Source organism: Neofelis nebulosa, chromosome 5, assembly GCF_028018385.1.
Source record: "Neofelis nebulosa isolate mNeoNeb1 chromosome 5, mNeoNeb1.pri, whole genome shotgun sequence".
Lineage (NCBI taxonomy): Eukaryota > Metazoa > Chordata > Mammalia > Carnivora > Felidae > Neofelis > Neofelis nebulosa.
Genome location: NC_080786.1, coordinates 6,181,605 through 6,196,968, shown reverse-complemented (window position 1 = coordinate 6,196,968; position 15,364 = coordinate 6,181,605). Strand labels below are relative to the sequence as shown.

The following is a 15,364-nucleotide window of genomic DNA, read 5'->3' as shown; positions in this document are numbered from 1 at the left end:
TAAACCCAGGATACAGAAGGGAAATGACAAACACAGGCATATCTCAGCTCTCTCTGAAATTCTCACAATGCAGACAAAACAGGTACGAAAGATACTTTTTTGAAATTGTTTAAAAAATATTCCCCAACGTCCCCAAGTGAGGATAAGTGCATGGTCAGCTAGGTGCTTCATCAAGATCATGCAGGGAGGGGCCTCCAGTCCCCCCACCAAGACCCCGAGGAAAGGTACCTTGCCCCAGCCTGGCTGGGTGCGGAGCAGAAAAGACACATTTTCTATTCGATTTAGGGTCCTGGGCTTTGCCCTGGGACAGAGACCTGAGACCAAGACATTTTCTCCCCTGAGGAGAGCTCAAAGGTAACTAGCATACAGATGCCGTAGGGAGGGAAGAACACCTATGTCTGCAGCTCACTTGCTATGCGAGTTCAAGCAGCTCGCTCGCTCTCTCTCTCTCTCTCTCTCTCTCGTTCTGTGCTGCCCTGCAGGCACAGATGCTGGCATATTGGGTTCTTTCCAGAGTCTGGTTTCTTTCAACGTTTTTTTTTTATTTTTGGGACAGAGAGAGACAGAGCATGAACGGGGGAGGGGCAGAGAGAGAGGGAGACACAGAATCGGAAACAGGCTCCAGGCTCCGAGCCATCGACCCAGAGCCTGACGCGGGGCTCGAACTCACGGACCGCGAGATCGTGACCTGGCTGAAGTCGGACGCTTAACCGACTGCGCCACCCAGGCGCCCCAGCCAGAGTCTGGTTTCAATGAAGGGGGTAAAAAGAGAAAAGGAACACACATGGGCCGCACCTTTGTCCAGGGCTGGGCTCCCTCGACAGTGATTCAAACACAGCTACTACCAGTTCTCCCTACCCTACTTAGTTCTCCGGTGGAGAGACCGAGGCCTAAGACGTGTGGACAGGTCAGAGCTGGCTCTGCTGGAGCTCTTCTCAGTCCCAGCTGGCCCTGGATTCCACTGTCCTGGCTCGATAGCCCAGCACGTGGACACGTTACTGGTCCCGTGCAGGACGTACAGCGTCTCTGTGGAGTTGGCATCTCCCGGAACTGAGAAGCAAGTGGGGCACAGGTTACCCCTACGGCAGGAGGAAGCAGGGGCAGAAGCACACACGCCCAGGGGCCCGGGGCAATCTTCAGGGCAGGGACAGGGCCTTGGCAAGGCGGGTCCAGAACCAGGACTTGGTGCAAGGGTTGGTGTAGTCGCAGACAGTGATGAACCGCAGGATGCTGGGGAACTCTTTCTTCATTGCCTTGTACTTGATGGGGATCAGTCGCTTCTGATGGGCACCTGCAAGCCAAGAGGTTCAGAGCTGGCACCAGGCCCTCCCTCCACAGCTAGTGGGATCCGTCCCCAGCCCAGGCGTTAACAACAGGCCTCCCCGCAATCAAGCACCCGTGGCACCCATTCACCCACACAGAGGGCACTCATGTGCACACACACTCAAGTGTGCGGAAACCTACAGGAGTTCCTTGGTGCTGCATCCGTGGCCCTTGATGAGGGACTGATGGCATCCCGGGGCCCCGTCTACCCCCTCCTCTGTGGCAAAGGCAGTGCTGAGCTTACCGGGAGAGAGGCTGAGCGCAAACTTAGTCTGGAAGTCACATTCCTTGCTTTGCAGGTAATCATCAGAGACCACCACCACCATCCGGCGGCACCTAGGGGAGAGCGGGCAGGCTGCAGGCACTGTGCCAACCTGGTTCATCAGGGGATGGCCTCAGGAGGAGTCCACTGTGGTCAGCCTAGACAGGGTCCAACTGGGAGAATCTCAGCATCTGGATCCCTTGGCCAGGCCTTTGTGTACCCACCCACTTGACCCCACTGGCCTCTTAGCCAACCTCTTCTCAATGAGCTCACTGGCGATGGACCAGACACACGTGCCAGGGAGGACATCGCGATCAGACACACACAACTTCAGCCGATAATCTGTCTGTTCCAGCTGCCGGATCATCTCCTGAACAAACTGGATATCGCTGGGGCAGTAGCAGATGAAGGCATCAAAACGCTCCGGCATTTGCCCTGGGTGCAGAGCACAAGGGTGATGTTAAACCTCTGCAAAAGAGGAGCCCGCCAGGAACCCCCAGCCTGGGTGACTCGGTCCTGAACCCTACACCAATCCCAAAATGACACTAAGAGAAAGTGCTCTCCCCAGGAGAGGAAAGGTGAGCGCCTCTCCCCTCCACCTCCCACCCTGGGCCAAGCCCTGGGTTGACCATAAGACAGATACATCATTTCATGAGAGTCTCACACCAACTCAGAGGTAAGATCATTATTCCCATTTCCTAGGTGAGGATGATCTTAACACAATGTCCTATGGTCCACCTGTCACGCCTGGCTCGGCAGAGCAGTACTGGATCCTTACCCAAGGGGTCATCAAGCGTGGTGATGCCCGCCAGCTCTGATGTCCGTGGGTCACTGCTATCTACAGCAGCCACCTGTAAGGGCTTCTCAGACTCCTCCTGCTGCTGTTTCAGAATATACTTCTGGCAATCCTCCTCTGTGGGGAAGAGACAGGGTGTGGCAGGCTCCCTGGGTTTGTCCCATGCCTCTATCCACAGTCAGGATCCATCCCTGGCCCTACTTCCTTAGCTATGTTGTGCTCCAGGGCTTTCCCAGCGCACTGGTGCCATGCACAGTCCAACAGCTCTGAAAAGTTGAGCTCCCACCTGGCTCTGACCATCCCGAAGGGACGGTGTTCTGGTCGTCTGGGAAGTCATCATGGCCAGGCTTGTGTCCTTCTGTCCCTTTGTCCTGGCCCTCCTTCCTAGGACTCCTGAACCCAAGGTCTACTTCTTCTAGGATCCACGGCTGATGTGAGCAAGGGACGGGATATGCAAGAACGGCTCAGGAGACGCAGTGGTGGGTATATAAACGAGGCCCCAGCCAGGCAAGATGCAGCCGTCTATATTATGTGGCAGGTAGTGGCAGGAAGGGATGCATTTCCCTGGGACCTGAGGTTTCCGTGACTGTCAGCTTTCAGTCCCTCACCTGTCCCGTTGCTGTACTTGAAGTAGTCCTGACTCCCCCACAGAGGACCCCGATTCTGAGTCCTGGCCCTACAGGAAAACATTTGCCTAAGATGTTTCCCTCTGTTGTCTGCCTCTCCCACCCTTCACCTCCTTTCTCCAGTTCCTGTCATCCCAGTGTTGAAAGAGGGAACTGGTCCCACACGGTGGTACCCCCTCTGCAGGCTGCCTCCAGCCCCCCTCCCCTGCCCCCAGGCAGAAAAAGGGGGCCTCTCCAGGGGAGAATGGATGCTGAGGCTGGTGAAGGTCAGCTCCCTCGTCCCCCCAGGTATGAGGCCGGGAACGCGTGTCCTCACCGATGCTGGGCCCCAGTTCCACCAGCACGTCATCGCGGCCCAGCTTGGTGAGCAGCTCCAGCAGACGGCCCACCGAGGCTCCCGGGCGTCCCTGCCAGTCGTCCAGTAGCTTGCCCATGGGGTCGGCATGCGCCTCCAGCTGCCGGATCTCCAAGTACTCGAAGCCCATCTCCTCAGCCAGCGCCGTCCAGTCGGCCGCCACCTGCGTCCGCACGTTCAGGAACAGCGACAGGCGGCGCCGCACTCGCACGTTGAGGGCAGCTAGAGGCAGGGAGGACGCCGAGGGGATGGGGGACGCGGACCCCGCGCGGGAGCCTCCGGCGGCCATGGCGGGCTACCGCGGAGCCTCAGCGCTGTCGAGTCGCGCAGCCGGTCCGCTCTTCCTCCTTCCTTTACCGCCACCCCCGCCCCCGGCCCCGCCCCGCGGGTTTCTGTTTCCGAGAAGCGCCGCCCTGCCCTTCAATCTGGAGCCCTAGCACTTGTGTGGAGGTGGGGGTGCCCCATCTCTGCTCGCGGGGTCTCGGGCGACAGGGGACATGGGAACCGGGGGACCTGCCTTTTGAGGTGTGGAGGCCCACAGACCTGTCCTCCAGGGTCTAGGGCGGTGGCGGGAGGGCGGGGCGCCCGGGGGCAGTAGGGGGGACACGACCTTCCTCTGGGGGTTGTAGGAAATAGGGGCCTTGCCCTTTGGGATCTGATAGAATCACATCCTTTCCTTTGGGGGATCTGCGGGGTTCATATGTTACTGCCCTCGAGGATGGCGGGGAGGGGGCAAAGGAGGAGCCCTTCCCCCCAACCCTGTCCCTGGATCTCCCGGGAATGCACCATCCAGGCCTTGGGATTGTGGGGGAATCTCCAGCTGTACACCCAGAGGTGAGGTGGGAAAGGGTATGCTACCTTCTGGAGCCTGAGGCATGCCACGGTCCTGCCTTTGAAAGGTGGGAAACCGTCCGGGGTTGAGGATAACACCCTGGCCTTTGGTGTCTGGGACAAACGCAGGGCTATTCTCTGGGGTCTAGAGAAACACATTTACCAACGGGAGTCAAGGGGGCACCAGCCTTGCTCTCTAGGGTTCTGGGGGGAGGGAAGTTGGAAAACACAGTCCTGACCTAAGGAACTTTGGTCTTTAATTCAATAGGTATTTATTGATCACCTGCTAAGTGTCAAGCATGTTGCAGGCATCCCGGATACAGGGTGCCTCCCTGCCTTGGTGCAGACCTCAGCCTAGTGCAGGAGGTGGGCATTAATTAAATAAACCCAAATTACTGCAAAATTGGTAAGATAGGTATTCTCTCTAGATTAAGAGCTTGTTACATCTCGGCCACTTTACACAATCTGTTCTCCTGCCGCACCAGACTCCCCAGTTCCCTCAGTGTTCTCGAAAGACTTCCCAGGAGAGCTCAACTACATCGGGGTAGGGCTCTGGGGCGTCTCGGAATTAAGTCCCCCAGCTTCGGAACTGGGACTCAGGAGACAGTCGAGAAGACCAGGAAGGGGAAAGAATTGAGTCCCCGCCTCCTCCTTCCCAAACCGGAAGCCGTAGGCGGGGCCTTTGGTGGTCCACTCTTCGGTTTGGTGGCAGGCCGTGGGCAGAGTTTTAGGGGAAGCGAGCCCCGGCAGTGGCGGAGTTTGTTTCAAGGTACCGAACGTGCTCCGGGAGTCTCTCCTCGGGTTTGGCAGTAGGCGGTGCTACGAGTAGAAAGGTTTCCGGCCCGCAATTCTGGGCGGGGCTTCGGAAGTGTCCACCTCCTGGTTGGCCGCCTTAGGCCACCGCAGGCGGGGCTTTGAGTAGAAAGACTCTCGGCGTAAACCGAGAGCTCCGCTTTAGCTGCTTTGGTTGGAAGCGGGGGCGGGACCTCAGGCACACAGCCCTCTGGTTGGCTGAGACAAGCGATAGGCGGGGCCTTGGGGGCGGGGCTGTGGGCCGTGTTAAGGGGCCGGGGTAGAGTGCGGCTCTGCGCCTGCGCCGCGGGCGGGCTGTTAGCTCCTGCGCTGTACCCGCAGGTTGGAGGTCTATCCCACAGAGTTGCGCGATGCGTAGGTTGCAGGTAGTGCTCGGGCACCTGACGGGCAGGCCCGGTTCGGGTTGGGAGCCGGCGCCGCAGGCCGCGCCGTGCTGGAGCGGCGCTCAGCCGGTGTCGGCCGACGACGTGGTGGTAGTGCACGGGCGGCGCACCGCCATTGGCCGAGGGGGCCGCGGCGGCTTCAAGGTGAGGCCCCTGGGCCGGGCGCCGGGTGGGAGACCGCGGGCCAGAGCGGTCTGGGGTCTGGCGCGGGGGTGGCTCTGCGCCCGAGCTGTGACCGCTGTGTCCCTCGGGTGGGATGGGGGAGCGGGGGTCCCGGGAACCCCGTGCATCGCCGGCGGGAGACCACGGTGGCCGCGCTTCCCGCTGCAGGACACCACCCCCGACGAGCTTCTCTCTGCCGTCATGACCGCGGTTCTCCGAGACGTCAAGCTGAGCCCTGCCCAGCTGGGGGACATCTGCGTGGGTGAGCACACTGCCCAGGCCCTGGGCTCGGTCCTCCTCGCCCTCCCATCCGGCCAAAGCCCTTCTCAAACACCTCCTCACCCTCCAGGCACTTTCCAGGTGCTTTCACTGAGAGAAATGACCAGGGGCTCCTTGCATTCGAATTTAATTGTTCCTTTAGGGCTACCGCCTCCGGGCACGTTCGGCCCCACCCCTACCCCAAGCAAGTTCTGCCTGTGGAGTTAGTTGGAAAGCAGCGATCTCAATGACATTCTAACACCCAAGCACTTGTCACAGGGATTTGCGGACACCGGACACCATAGGAGACCAAAGGCTAGGGTTCACTACCCATCCTGTCTGTGCCACCACAGAACACAGGGACCATCAAATACCATGTAGTTCAGCCCCTCACAGATGGAGAAACTAAGTCCTGGGAAATTTTCGGCAGAGATTGCACCCGAATCCAGGGTCTCTTGACTTTCCGACCCTTTCCCTCCACCCCTACTCCTCTAGCCTGGAAACACCAGAACACGGCCAGGCTCCCATCAAGTAGGTGCCACCCCTAAGTGGGGAATCACTGTTCCACCTCGGAAATGCCTGCACGGCTTGGCTGAGGACACTCAGGGAGGTGGGCATTTTCAGAAATTCATTTTCCTAACTGACAAGACCAGTTCGTTTGCCTGCAAGTTTTGCCTTGCAATCTTCGCCTTGCAATCTTCTTTCCATGTTTCCTTTAAAGGCAGGCAACCAGCCCGCTGTGCATTGATTTGGAAAAGCAGGGTGCGTGGGCAAGGGACCTTGCGACTCTCGGAGATGGGGTTTAATTGTATGGTCAGAGCAAGCTGCTGTATGACTGGCTCCTTGAAATTCTAGGGCCTCAAGGGAACTGCTGAGGGCTTGTGTTGCTGAAGAAAGATCTGGAATGTCCCCTTTCTAGTAGTCACAACTGTACCTTCCTGTCTAGAACACTATCTGAATAAAGGTTTGTTGTCCACAGGAAATGTGCTTCAGCCGGGGGCCGGAGCAATCATGGCCCGAATTGCCCAGTTTCTGAGGTAAACTTTTCTAGTTCTAGCTGTGGGTTATTTTGACTCTCGAGTAGGCTCGGGCCCCAGGGGACTCAGCCTATGAGTGGAAGAGGGTCAGGTTGGACACCAGGCCTGGATGCAATCTGAGTCCTTGGCACCCTGTTCTTGTGGACACTACCTTTCCCCTACTTTGGCACTTTTTTTTTTTTTAAGTGATGTCTACACTCAACGTGGGGCTCAAACTTACTACCCCAAGACCGAGAGTTGCATGCTGTACCTACTGAGCCAGCTAGGTGCCCCTCCCTTACTTTGAGTGAAGGGTACATTACTGGCTCTGAGCCAGGACAAACAGGGCCTTGGGGAATAGAGAAAAAGTTATCTGTGCCGTGATGATCTAGACAAAGTTAGCTTGTTGCTCTGCCTTTTTTAAGTGTGGGTTCTGTCCTGTTTTGGCAGGTAGCTAACCAGGAAGGTTACCCTTCAGCACACTGAAAAGTGACTTTGAGCTTTTTAAAGCTAGTTGAGCAGGCTGGGACCTCCCAGGGCACAGCACATCAGAGACTTGGGGACATGGCAGAACCCTGGGGCAAGGGGTCTTCCAGGAGGGGCCCTGGTTGAACTTGCCCTTCACCACTCGCTGTCCTAAGACAGGAGAGGAGTGCTTAAATTATTTTAATGTGTGGATTTAAAAACCACTTAATTTTGGGGCACCTGGTGGCTGAGTTAGTTAAGTGTCCAACTCTTGATTTCAGCTCAGGTCATGATCTCAGTTCATGCCCCGAATTGGGCTCCGTGCTGAGAGTCTGGAGCCTACTTGGGATTCTTTCTCTCACCCTCTCTTTCTCTGCCCTCCCCCACTCGGCCCCCCCGCCCCATCTCAAAATAAAAAAAAAAAAAAAAAAAAAAGAACCACTTAACTTTGCACACCCAGCTACCTGGAGAAGAAATAACCCTCCCTCACATGGTGCCTTGTATGGAGTAGGTATTTACTGAACACTTGGTGGCTGGGGGGAAGAGGTGGTGACTAGGTAGTAAGGAGTCAGGAGACCTGGGAAGGCCTAAACAGGCTGCATGGGCTTGGAGGCTACCTCTCTGAGTCAGCAGAGCCTGGCCTGGCTCAGGGGTTACCAACACTGGCTGCACACCAGCATCACGGAGCACTTTCACCCACTGAGGTTCAGGGTTCATGGGTCTAAAGAGGGCCTGAGGATTTCCACGGGGCTTTGTACCCTTGGCGAGGGCAGGATACTTCAGGAGGGGCAGCCCCACCAGCTTCTAGGACTGGGACCAGTGTAGGAGCCTCGGGGAACACACCCCAATAGGGCATATTACAACACTTGGTACCCATCGAGCGTTCTTTGTCCAGCTGGGAACAGGCCTTCCAGAGAGAATCGGAACATAAAGGGTTAGCCATATGGGTACTAGTAAGGCTGATGGTTTCTGACTTCATACTTGAGACTTTTTTTTTTTTTTTTTTTTTTTTTTGCTTTGGTTCTTTGTCCCAGCAATAGATCCCCTTCTCTGTTGTTTTGGAGGAAACAGATGTATAATTTTCCTTTTTTAATTTTCAAAGGGAAAGAAAGAAGGCTCCCAGTGGCCCAACCAGCTTTCCTTGACCTTGGGCTGGTTTTGACCTTGGTTGAGGAGAATCACGGGGAAAGGGCATGTACTATGGGGCCCTGGAGAGCAAGTGCCTGCAGAGATGGGGTGTGCTCAGTATGGGTCTGGCCTGCAGTGGGGATAGGGCTGCTGGTTTGTTCCCCTGGTTTTTGCACCCCTTGATGGGGCAGTGCTATTGACCAGGAGCATAGACCTGCTTTCCATGAGAGCCTGGCAGAGGAGAGGGTGCTGATTGTGGTCTCACTTTCTGTTTCAGTGACATCCCAGAGACTGTGCCTTTGTCCACTGTCAATAGACAGTGTTCGTCTGGGCTCCAGGCAGTGGCCAACATAGCTGGTAAGTTGTGACAGGGTGGGTGCCCACTGCTATAGCCTGGCCTTGGTCCTAGCTCCACGGGTTTGGGTCGGCAAGATCACTGTCTGCTGGGCAAGCAATACGGATTTCTGAGAGGGCTTTCTCTGACCACACAGTGAAGGATAACCCTTTGCCACTGTACCCGGCCTTTTCTGGATGCTTGAGTCTTCCAAATCTGAGGCTCGGGCTGAGTCCCACTTAGAGACCAGGTGGGGAAGAGGCTCCTCTGTTCCCAGAACAGATGGACTCTGATAAAGGATGTTTATGAAATGCTTTTGTTGCAGGTGGCATCAGAAATGGGTCTTATGACATTGGCATGGCTTGTGGGTAAGAATTTCTTTCTGCCAGAGCTTACTGACCAATTTCTAACAGTAAAACTAATTTGCATCTCTTGAGTTCTCAGAGGCTAGGATTACAGGATTTCCCCCTACCCCTTTAAGGCAGCTGGCTGAGAGTAGGTTCCCACAAATTCAGCTTAGAAGTAGCCCCAAGCTCTGGGTGCTCGGGAATCATGCATACCTCTTAGCACTAGTGGGGAAAGGGAATTAATTGGCTTTTAAGAGCTTGCTTTCTTGGAAATCTGTCAGGCTGGAAAATGCAAGTATTTTGAAAAAACCTAGAACTTGGGTTTCCTTCTCTGGCCCCTTTCTCATTTATGATGCTGTTGAGAGAAGCATTGCAGTTTTGGTTTCCTAAAGCCAGGGACAATTGCCTGTTGTATACCTAGTCTGTCCGTTTCTTTAGGCTGTCAGTCCCCTGGTCTCCCTCTTTGGTACCAAGGCGGAAACTTGCAGCTGCCTCCTGGGCTCTGAGGGCACGGTCAGCTGTGGCTGTCTTCTTCAGCCGTGGCACATGGAGCCCCTGGAGGTGCAACAGGCAGTGCCTCCCGGAGGGGAAGGGCCCTCGGGCCCAGAGCGGGAGGAGTGTCTTGTGTTGGGAGGGCAGGCTCTGGGACGCGAGCAGCCCCAGGGTTTTGACACACTCTCTGCCTTTCGTTTCTTCTCTGTAGCATTTTTTTAATTTTTATTTTTTTAATGTTTATTTATTTTTGAGAGAGAGACAGAGAGACAGAGACAGAGCATGAGCGGGGGAGGGGCAGAGAGAGAGAGAGGGAGACACAGAATCGGAAGCAGGCTCCAGGCTCTGAGCTGTCAACACAGAGCCCGACGCGGGGCTTGAACTCACAGACTGTGAGATCATGACCTGAGCCAAAGTCGGATGCTCAACTGACTGAGCCACCCAGGCGCCCCCTTTGTAGCATTTCTTGATTGGAGCACTGTCGGGCCTCCTTGAGGCTGTACTGCGTGGTGCTGGGTTGCTCTGTCCTATCCACTTGTAAATAAAGCCACAGGCCACACTGTGGGGCCTTTGGCCAGGCAAGGGCCACTGCCACTCTGCCCTTTGATTTCTCTCATGTTCCTCTATCTTACTGGAGGACGGAAAGGTGTGGGTAACTTGGCAGGAGCCCTCATGAGTTTTTTAGAGGGTGTCTGAGCCCCCAGGCGGGTTAAAGACTGTGTTTCCAGACTATTGAGGGTCTGGGTCAAGACTGTCCCCCATAGGCTGATCATGAACAGTAGCTCCTGGCATCCTGGTTGGGAGTGGGCTCTGGGGCCAGACACCTACATTTCTAAATCTGGATCTCTGCTGAGTGACTACGGACAAGTTACTCACCTCTCTGGGCCTCATCTCTAAAATGGGGATAACTACCGCAGTCCTGTTGAAGTTGATAAAATCAAGTAGAGTAATAACAGCAGCTAACACTCTGGGACGTATGTCATGGGACTGATGCTGTCAAAGTGCTCTAATATCTGAAAAGATTTTAAAATAGCACAGGGCACATGGAAAGCACCCAGTTATGTGTCATCCCTTGAGGCCCTGTGTTCCTGCATCTCATTGATGGGCTTTTTGACCTCTCTGAGATCTTGCCTTCCTGTGAGCAATTACCACCTCCTGGTCTATGCAGGTCAGATGCTCTTTGGTCTCTGGCTTTTTAAATATTTGTCTCTTCTGCCCTCTGAACCTTTGGTGCCTGAGGGCAGGGCCTGGACTTCTGGCCCTGGGCTCTCCCCCTACTGTGGCTAGCACTAGGCCGTTCTCCTAGGAACTGCTGATTCGGCTGGCTACAGGAGAGTTGTGTTAGGGAAGCATAGTGCTGTCTGGCAGCATGGACTGTGCAGACTCTGTCCTGGGGTGGGAATGACTCAGCAGCCCTGCACCCCCAGCTCTGCCTTGCTGGCCAGTGCCCTGCCCAGGGTTCCCACACAGCCCGCTGGATTTCCCAGGGCTCCCTGGCTATTTCCCATCACTCGCCAGATGCACAGCTAACCCTGGGCGAGTCCGGAGAGTGTCCACCTCCTCCGCTCCCTCCTCAGGGTAGAGTCCATGTCCCTGGCTGACAGAGGGAACCCCGGAAATATCACTTCACGCTTGGTGGAGAAGGAGAAGGCCAGAGATTGCCTGATTCCTATGGGGTGAGTGTGTCCCCGCGGCTCCCTTCCTGACCTGGAGCAGGGGCACAGGGGCTTGGATCATCTTGTGGCCTCCTGCCTCTGGGCCTGTTCTGCTCCGCTGGGACATGGGGGTGGGACTTGCCCCTGACTTCCCTTTCCTGGGGCCTCCAGGTCCTCCGTGCTTCTGGGTCTCCAGTCACGGCCCAGCCTGTCCTTCCCACCCTGAGGGGCCAGTTGCACGAGGGACGATGGCAGCTGTATGCCAAAGCCTTGGAGGCTTAGACACTCGCAGTGGGAAGCTTTGAGTTGGAGCACACTGTGAGGGGGCTTGGGCCCTCTCAGATGCAGTGTTACAAGCGCCTTGCATTGGCGTGGCACCTTAGCTCTACCGCTAATGTCATCGAGCCTCTGGGCCGTCCCCTGGGTCCGTAAGCAGGGAGTCCTGGCTCCCCTGGATTTGAGGCTCGGGGAGGGCAGTGCCCTGGCTTCCTCCACATCTGGTGACCCTATTTCACGGGGAGGCCTGGAAAGCCAGAAGCCCAGGTTAGAAGGCCTAGCTGTGGCTCTGGGCTCCCAGGATGAGGGCGGGCTCTGACCACTGTGAGCAGAAAGCCTGGGCGTGGCCTTCCCGGAGGACCCTGGGAGCCTTCATCTTCCCAGATTGGAGCAGCTTTCCTCGAGGCATAGCAGATGTGCCCCCACACTCCACCCTGAGTGTTGTTCGGTGTCCGTGGCGGGACGGGCCCTCCTGCTCTCCGCTGCCTACGGCTGCAGGGGCCCAGGCCTGCAACCACAGCCCTGCAGCCCAGCCTGGGTCCCCAGCTGCTGGGCACAACCGCATGGTGTGTTGGTTCCATTTTAGGATAACTTCAGAGAATGTAGCCGAGCGGTTTGGCATTTCACGGGAGAAGCAGGATACCTTTGCCCTGGCCTCCCAGCAAAAGTGAGTGCTCTTTGGGATGGGGTGTTTACGGGGCTGCAGAGCGAAGTTTTGAGGCCGGATTAAGTGGCCTCAGGTGGAGCTGTCCTTAGGCTACAGCTGGGCAGTGAGTGGTTTCCAAGCCCAGCGCCTGCCAGGAAAGAGAGGCGGGCAGGGAGCAGGGCCACTGTGTGTTGGTAGCACTTCCACGTCCTATTACTGTCTGCTCAGCCTGAGTCTCGTCTCCCTGGCTGGGCTTCAGTTGCCCCATCTAATCTTCAGGAGAGTAACAAGAGCCGGGACTCTTCTCTGTCTGTGGCTTAGCGATTAGACACGGCAGCTACCTAATCGTGTACCCTGGATAGCCTGGATTGCGGGGCCTGCACTGCTGGAGCCCCTGGCATGCCAGCTTCTGGACTACTGGAGCTCGGGTAGCATCAGAAGAACCCCAGGGGCTCGGGCCTCAGGGCAGGGGCAGGCTGAGGTTGGCAAGCCCCAGATGCCCAGACAGAATGGCAAGAGAAGGGAGTGGGCTTCTCTGAGGCAGTGGTTCCTAGCCACTTGGGGTCAGGTAGCCATTTGAAGACTTGGTGGGAAATGTGGAATGTTCCCCAGGGGAGACCCCCAGGCACTGACATTTTGCATATGATTGCAAGGATGACCCTAAAACGCCTTGTGCTTTTGTACTGTTCAAATCCTAAGATGTGCTAAGTAGCTAGTATGTGTCATTTTCAGTAGATGGAAACTGGGGAGATGAAATTGAGCTCCCAGGACGGGCAGACAAGGTGGCAGAGCCTGGCACAGATACTCCTGGGGCTCTGTCCCTAGTTTGGCAGAGGCAGACAGCAGGCTCAGTCCCACTTGGGTGCCGGGCTCAAAGGGGAGCCACCACATCTAAACGTCCCCTTCCCCATCAGGACTGGGATTGGCCGGGATCTGAAGGTATGAGGCTGGCAGCCAAGAAGGCCTCCCGCGCCCAGGCTGGGGTGGAGGGGCCCAAGGCGGTCCCTCAGAGCTCCCCGCGACCCGAGGCCACACGGCCTCGCATTTAGCAGCCTGAGCTTGTGTGCCTGCCCCGATGGGCAGGGGCGGTGGAGGCAATGGGAGGGACCCTGGAGGGAAGGGAACCCCAAGGGAGCCTGAGCCTGGCTGTCCATGGTGCTGGCAGGGCCGCCAGAGCCCAGAGCAAGGGCTGTTTCCGAGCTGAGATCGTGCCTGTGACCACCACGGTCCATGATGACAAGGGGACCGAGAGGAGCATCACCGTGGCCCAGGATGAGGGTATCCGCCCCAACACCACCATGGAGGGCCTGGCCAAACTGAAGCCTGCCTTCAAGAAGGGCGGCTCTACCACGGCTGGTGAGATCGGGCTGGGGGCAGGGACAGGAGGGGCAGCGGCCTTGCAGGGTGTTCTCTGGATGCCTGGAGCCTCCAGGCGAGGTGTGCAGGTGGAACTCTTCCTCCCTGCCCTGAGGCGTCCTAACGCCTGTGATTTGCCTCTAGGAAACTCTAGTCAGGTGAGTGATGGGGCAGCCGCCCTCCTGCTGGCCCGGAGATCCAAGGCAGAAGAGTTGGGCCTTCCCATCCTTGGGGTCCTGAGGTCCTATGCAGTGGTTGGGGTCCCACCTGACATCATGGGCATCGGACCTGCCTGTGCCATTCCTGTAGCTTTGCAAAAAGCAGGTAAGGCGCCTCCTTCACAGTCTGGATCTGGATCTGACCCCTGCCTCTCTCTCGCTGTTGTTGGGGGTGGGTAGGTCACGTGATTGGTGCAGAGGGAAGGTGGGGCAGGCCAGCATCCCTACCCAAGCCCCTTCCCGGCCGGGACCCACCTGCCCGTGTGGGGCAGACACACCAAGCTGCCTTTAGGTCTTGGATGGGATGGGGGCCTGGGGAGACGAGTCCTCCCAGGGGGACACTGGGTCAGTTCAGGTCTTTCCCCTTGTCCGCAGGGCTGACGGTGAATGACGTGGACATCTTTGAGATCAATGAGGCCTTCGCAAGCCAGGTGAGCTTTTCTTTTCCACGGCTGCCCGGGCCCTGGCTAGTGGAGCTGGGGCGAGTGGGCACACGGTGGGGGGAGGGGAGGGAACTACAGCTGATGCTCTGCCTCCCTCCAGGCTGTCTACTGTGTGGAGAAGCTGGGACTCCCCCCCGAGAAGGTGAACCCTCTGGGGGGTGCGGTGGCCTTGGGTCACCCACTGGGCTGCACTGGAGCTCGACAGGTCATCACGCTCCTCAACGAACTAAAGCGCCGCGGGAAGAGGTGAGGCTGACCCCCATGGGGGTGTCACGTGGATGCGCAGGGTGGGGTAGCGTACAGGCCCCCACACGCTGAGGCTAGAGGGCCATGACCCTGGTCTGCCCTGAGGGCCAGGGGGAAGGGCGCCGGGGCCTGCAGCGAGGGTCTGCCACCCTGTGCGCGGGCCTAGGTGGGCAGTCTGGGAACCCGGGAGGGCTTGGTGATGAGGCCTCTGCCCTGGTGCCTTCACCCAGCAAACACAATCCACCTTGTGTCCACAGGGCATACGGGGTGGTGTCCATGTGCATCGGGACCGGGATGGGAGCCGCTGCTGTCTTTGAATACCCTGGAAACTGAGTGAGGCCCCAGGCCAGAGGCACCGTTTAGTTCTGCTCTGGGGGTGGCCGCAGCACCGGGCAGAGCAAGACACGGGGACTAACGTGAGCGCTGGTGACGCAGTGTAGGTGTGGCCGAGGTAGAGGGCTGCTCTCTGCCAGGTTACCCAGGCCACCGTGTAAGTCCTGGGGGGTGAGCTATGCATCAGACAGTAAATATGCGTTCTCATCTTGGTGGTTGTGGTTTTTCCCAAGGGCCAGTTCTGGCCGTTCGTGGCGTTGCCTCTTGCCTAGCTGAGTACTCATTCTTCCTGCCTTTTGCGTTAGTGCTGAGGGCACGCGAGGCCTGCCCTGCAAGGGAGTCCCTTCCATCCCAGGAGCTGCTTGGAGGTCCATTAGCGTGCACGTCTGCCCAGCAAATCTGTTCCCGGCTCTGGGTCATGTTTTATTTCCGAAGCTGGGGGCTGAGGGCAGAGCCTCAGAGCTGGTGGGGTGACATGTATCTCTCGTCATAAGAGCCTTGGCCTCGGAGCCGCAGGGTGCAAGCCGCCTCACCAAGCACACCTTCCACCGCCAGCGTGGACTCGTACAGCTCACTGCTCCTATGGGGAGTGGAGGTGCT

The 15,364-nt window shown here is 57.3% G+C and overlaps 3 protein-coding genes across 5 annotated transcripts in view; 1 reads left to right on the top strand and 2 right to left on the bottom strand.

The window, feature by feature from the left end:
- Positions 1–1,136: 1,136 nt before the first annotated feature.
- On the bottom strand, positions 1,137–3,722 carry MYD88 (MYD88 innate immune signal transduction adaptor). The gene is made up of 5 exons (XM_058729422.1): positions 3,324–3,722; positions 2,364–2,498; positions 1,840–2,020; positions 1,568–1,659; positions 1,137–1,291 (listed from the first exon to the last, which is right to left on the bottom strand). The coding sequence occupies exons 1-5, from the start codon at positions 3,649–3,651 to the stop codon at positions 1,137–1,139; spliced, it is 891 nt and encodes a 296-aa protein (XP_058585405.1). The 5' UTR covers positions 3,652–3,722.
- Positions 3,723–5,247: 1,525 nt separating this feature from the next.
- Positions 5,248–14,975, top strand: ACAA1 (acetyl-CoA acyltransferase 1). Its single transcript, XM_058729421.1, has 12 exons — positions 5,248–5,533; positions 5,720–5,813; positions 6,789–6,846; positions 8,696–8,775; positions 9,078–9,120; positions 11,169–11,267; positions 12,109–12,189; positions 13,334–13,524; positions 13,669–13,848; positions 14,118–14,173; positions 14,286–14,431; positions 14,689–14,975. Exons 1-12 carry the CDS (start codon positions 5,357–5,359, stop codon positions 14,762–14,764), a joined length of 1,281 nt encoding a protein of 426 aa, XP_058585404.1. The 5' UTR covers positions 5,248–5,356; the 3' UTR covers positions 14,765–14,975.
- Positions 14,159–15,364, bottom strand: part of DLEC1 (DLEC1 cilia and flagella associated protein) — a 93,034-nt gene continuing 91,828 nt past the window's right edge. For all 3 annotated transcript variants that reach the window (XM_058729415.1, XM_058729416.1, XM_058729417.1), the window contains exon 37: positions 14,159–15,344. In XM_058729415.1, the coding sequence (XP_058585398.1) occupies positions 15,221–15,344 (124 nt within the window). In that variant the 3' untranslated portion in view covers positions 14,159–15,220. The remainder of the gene's footprint in view (positions 15,345–15,364) is intronic.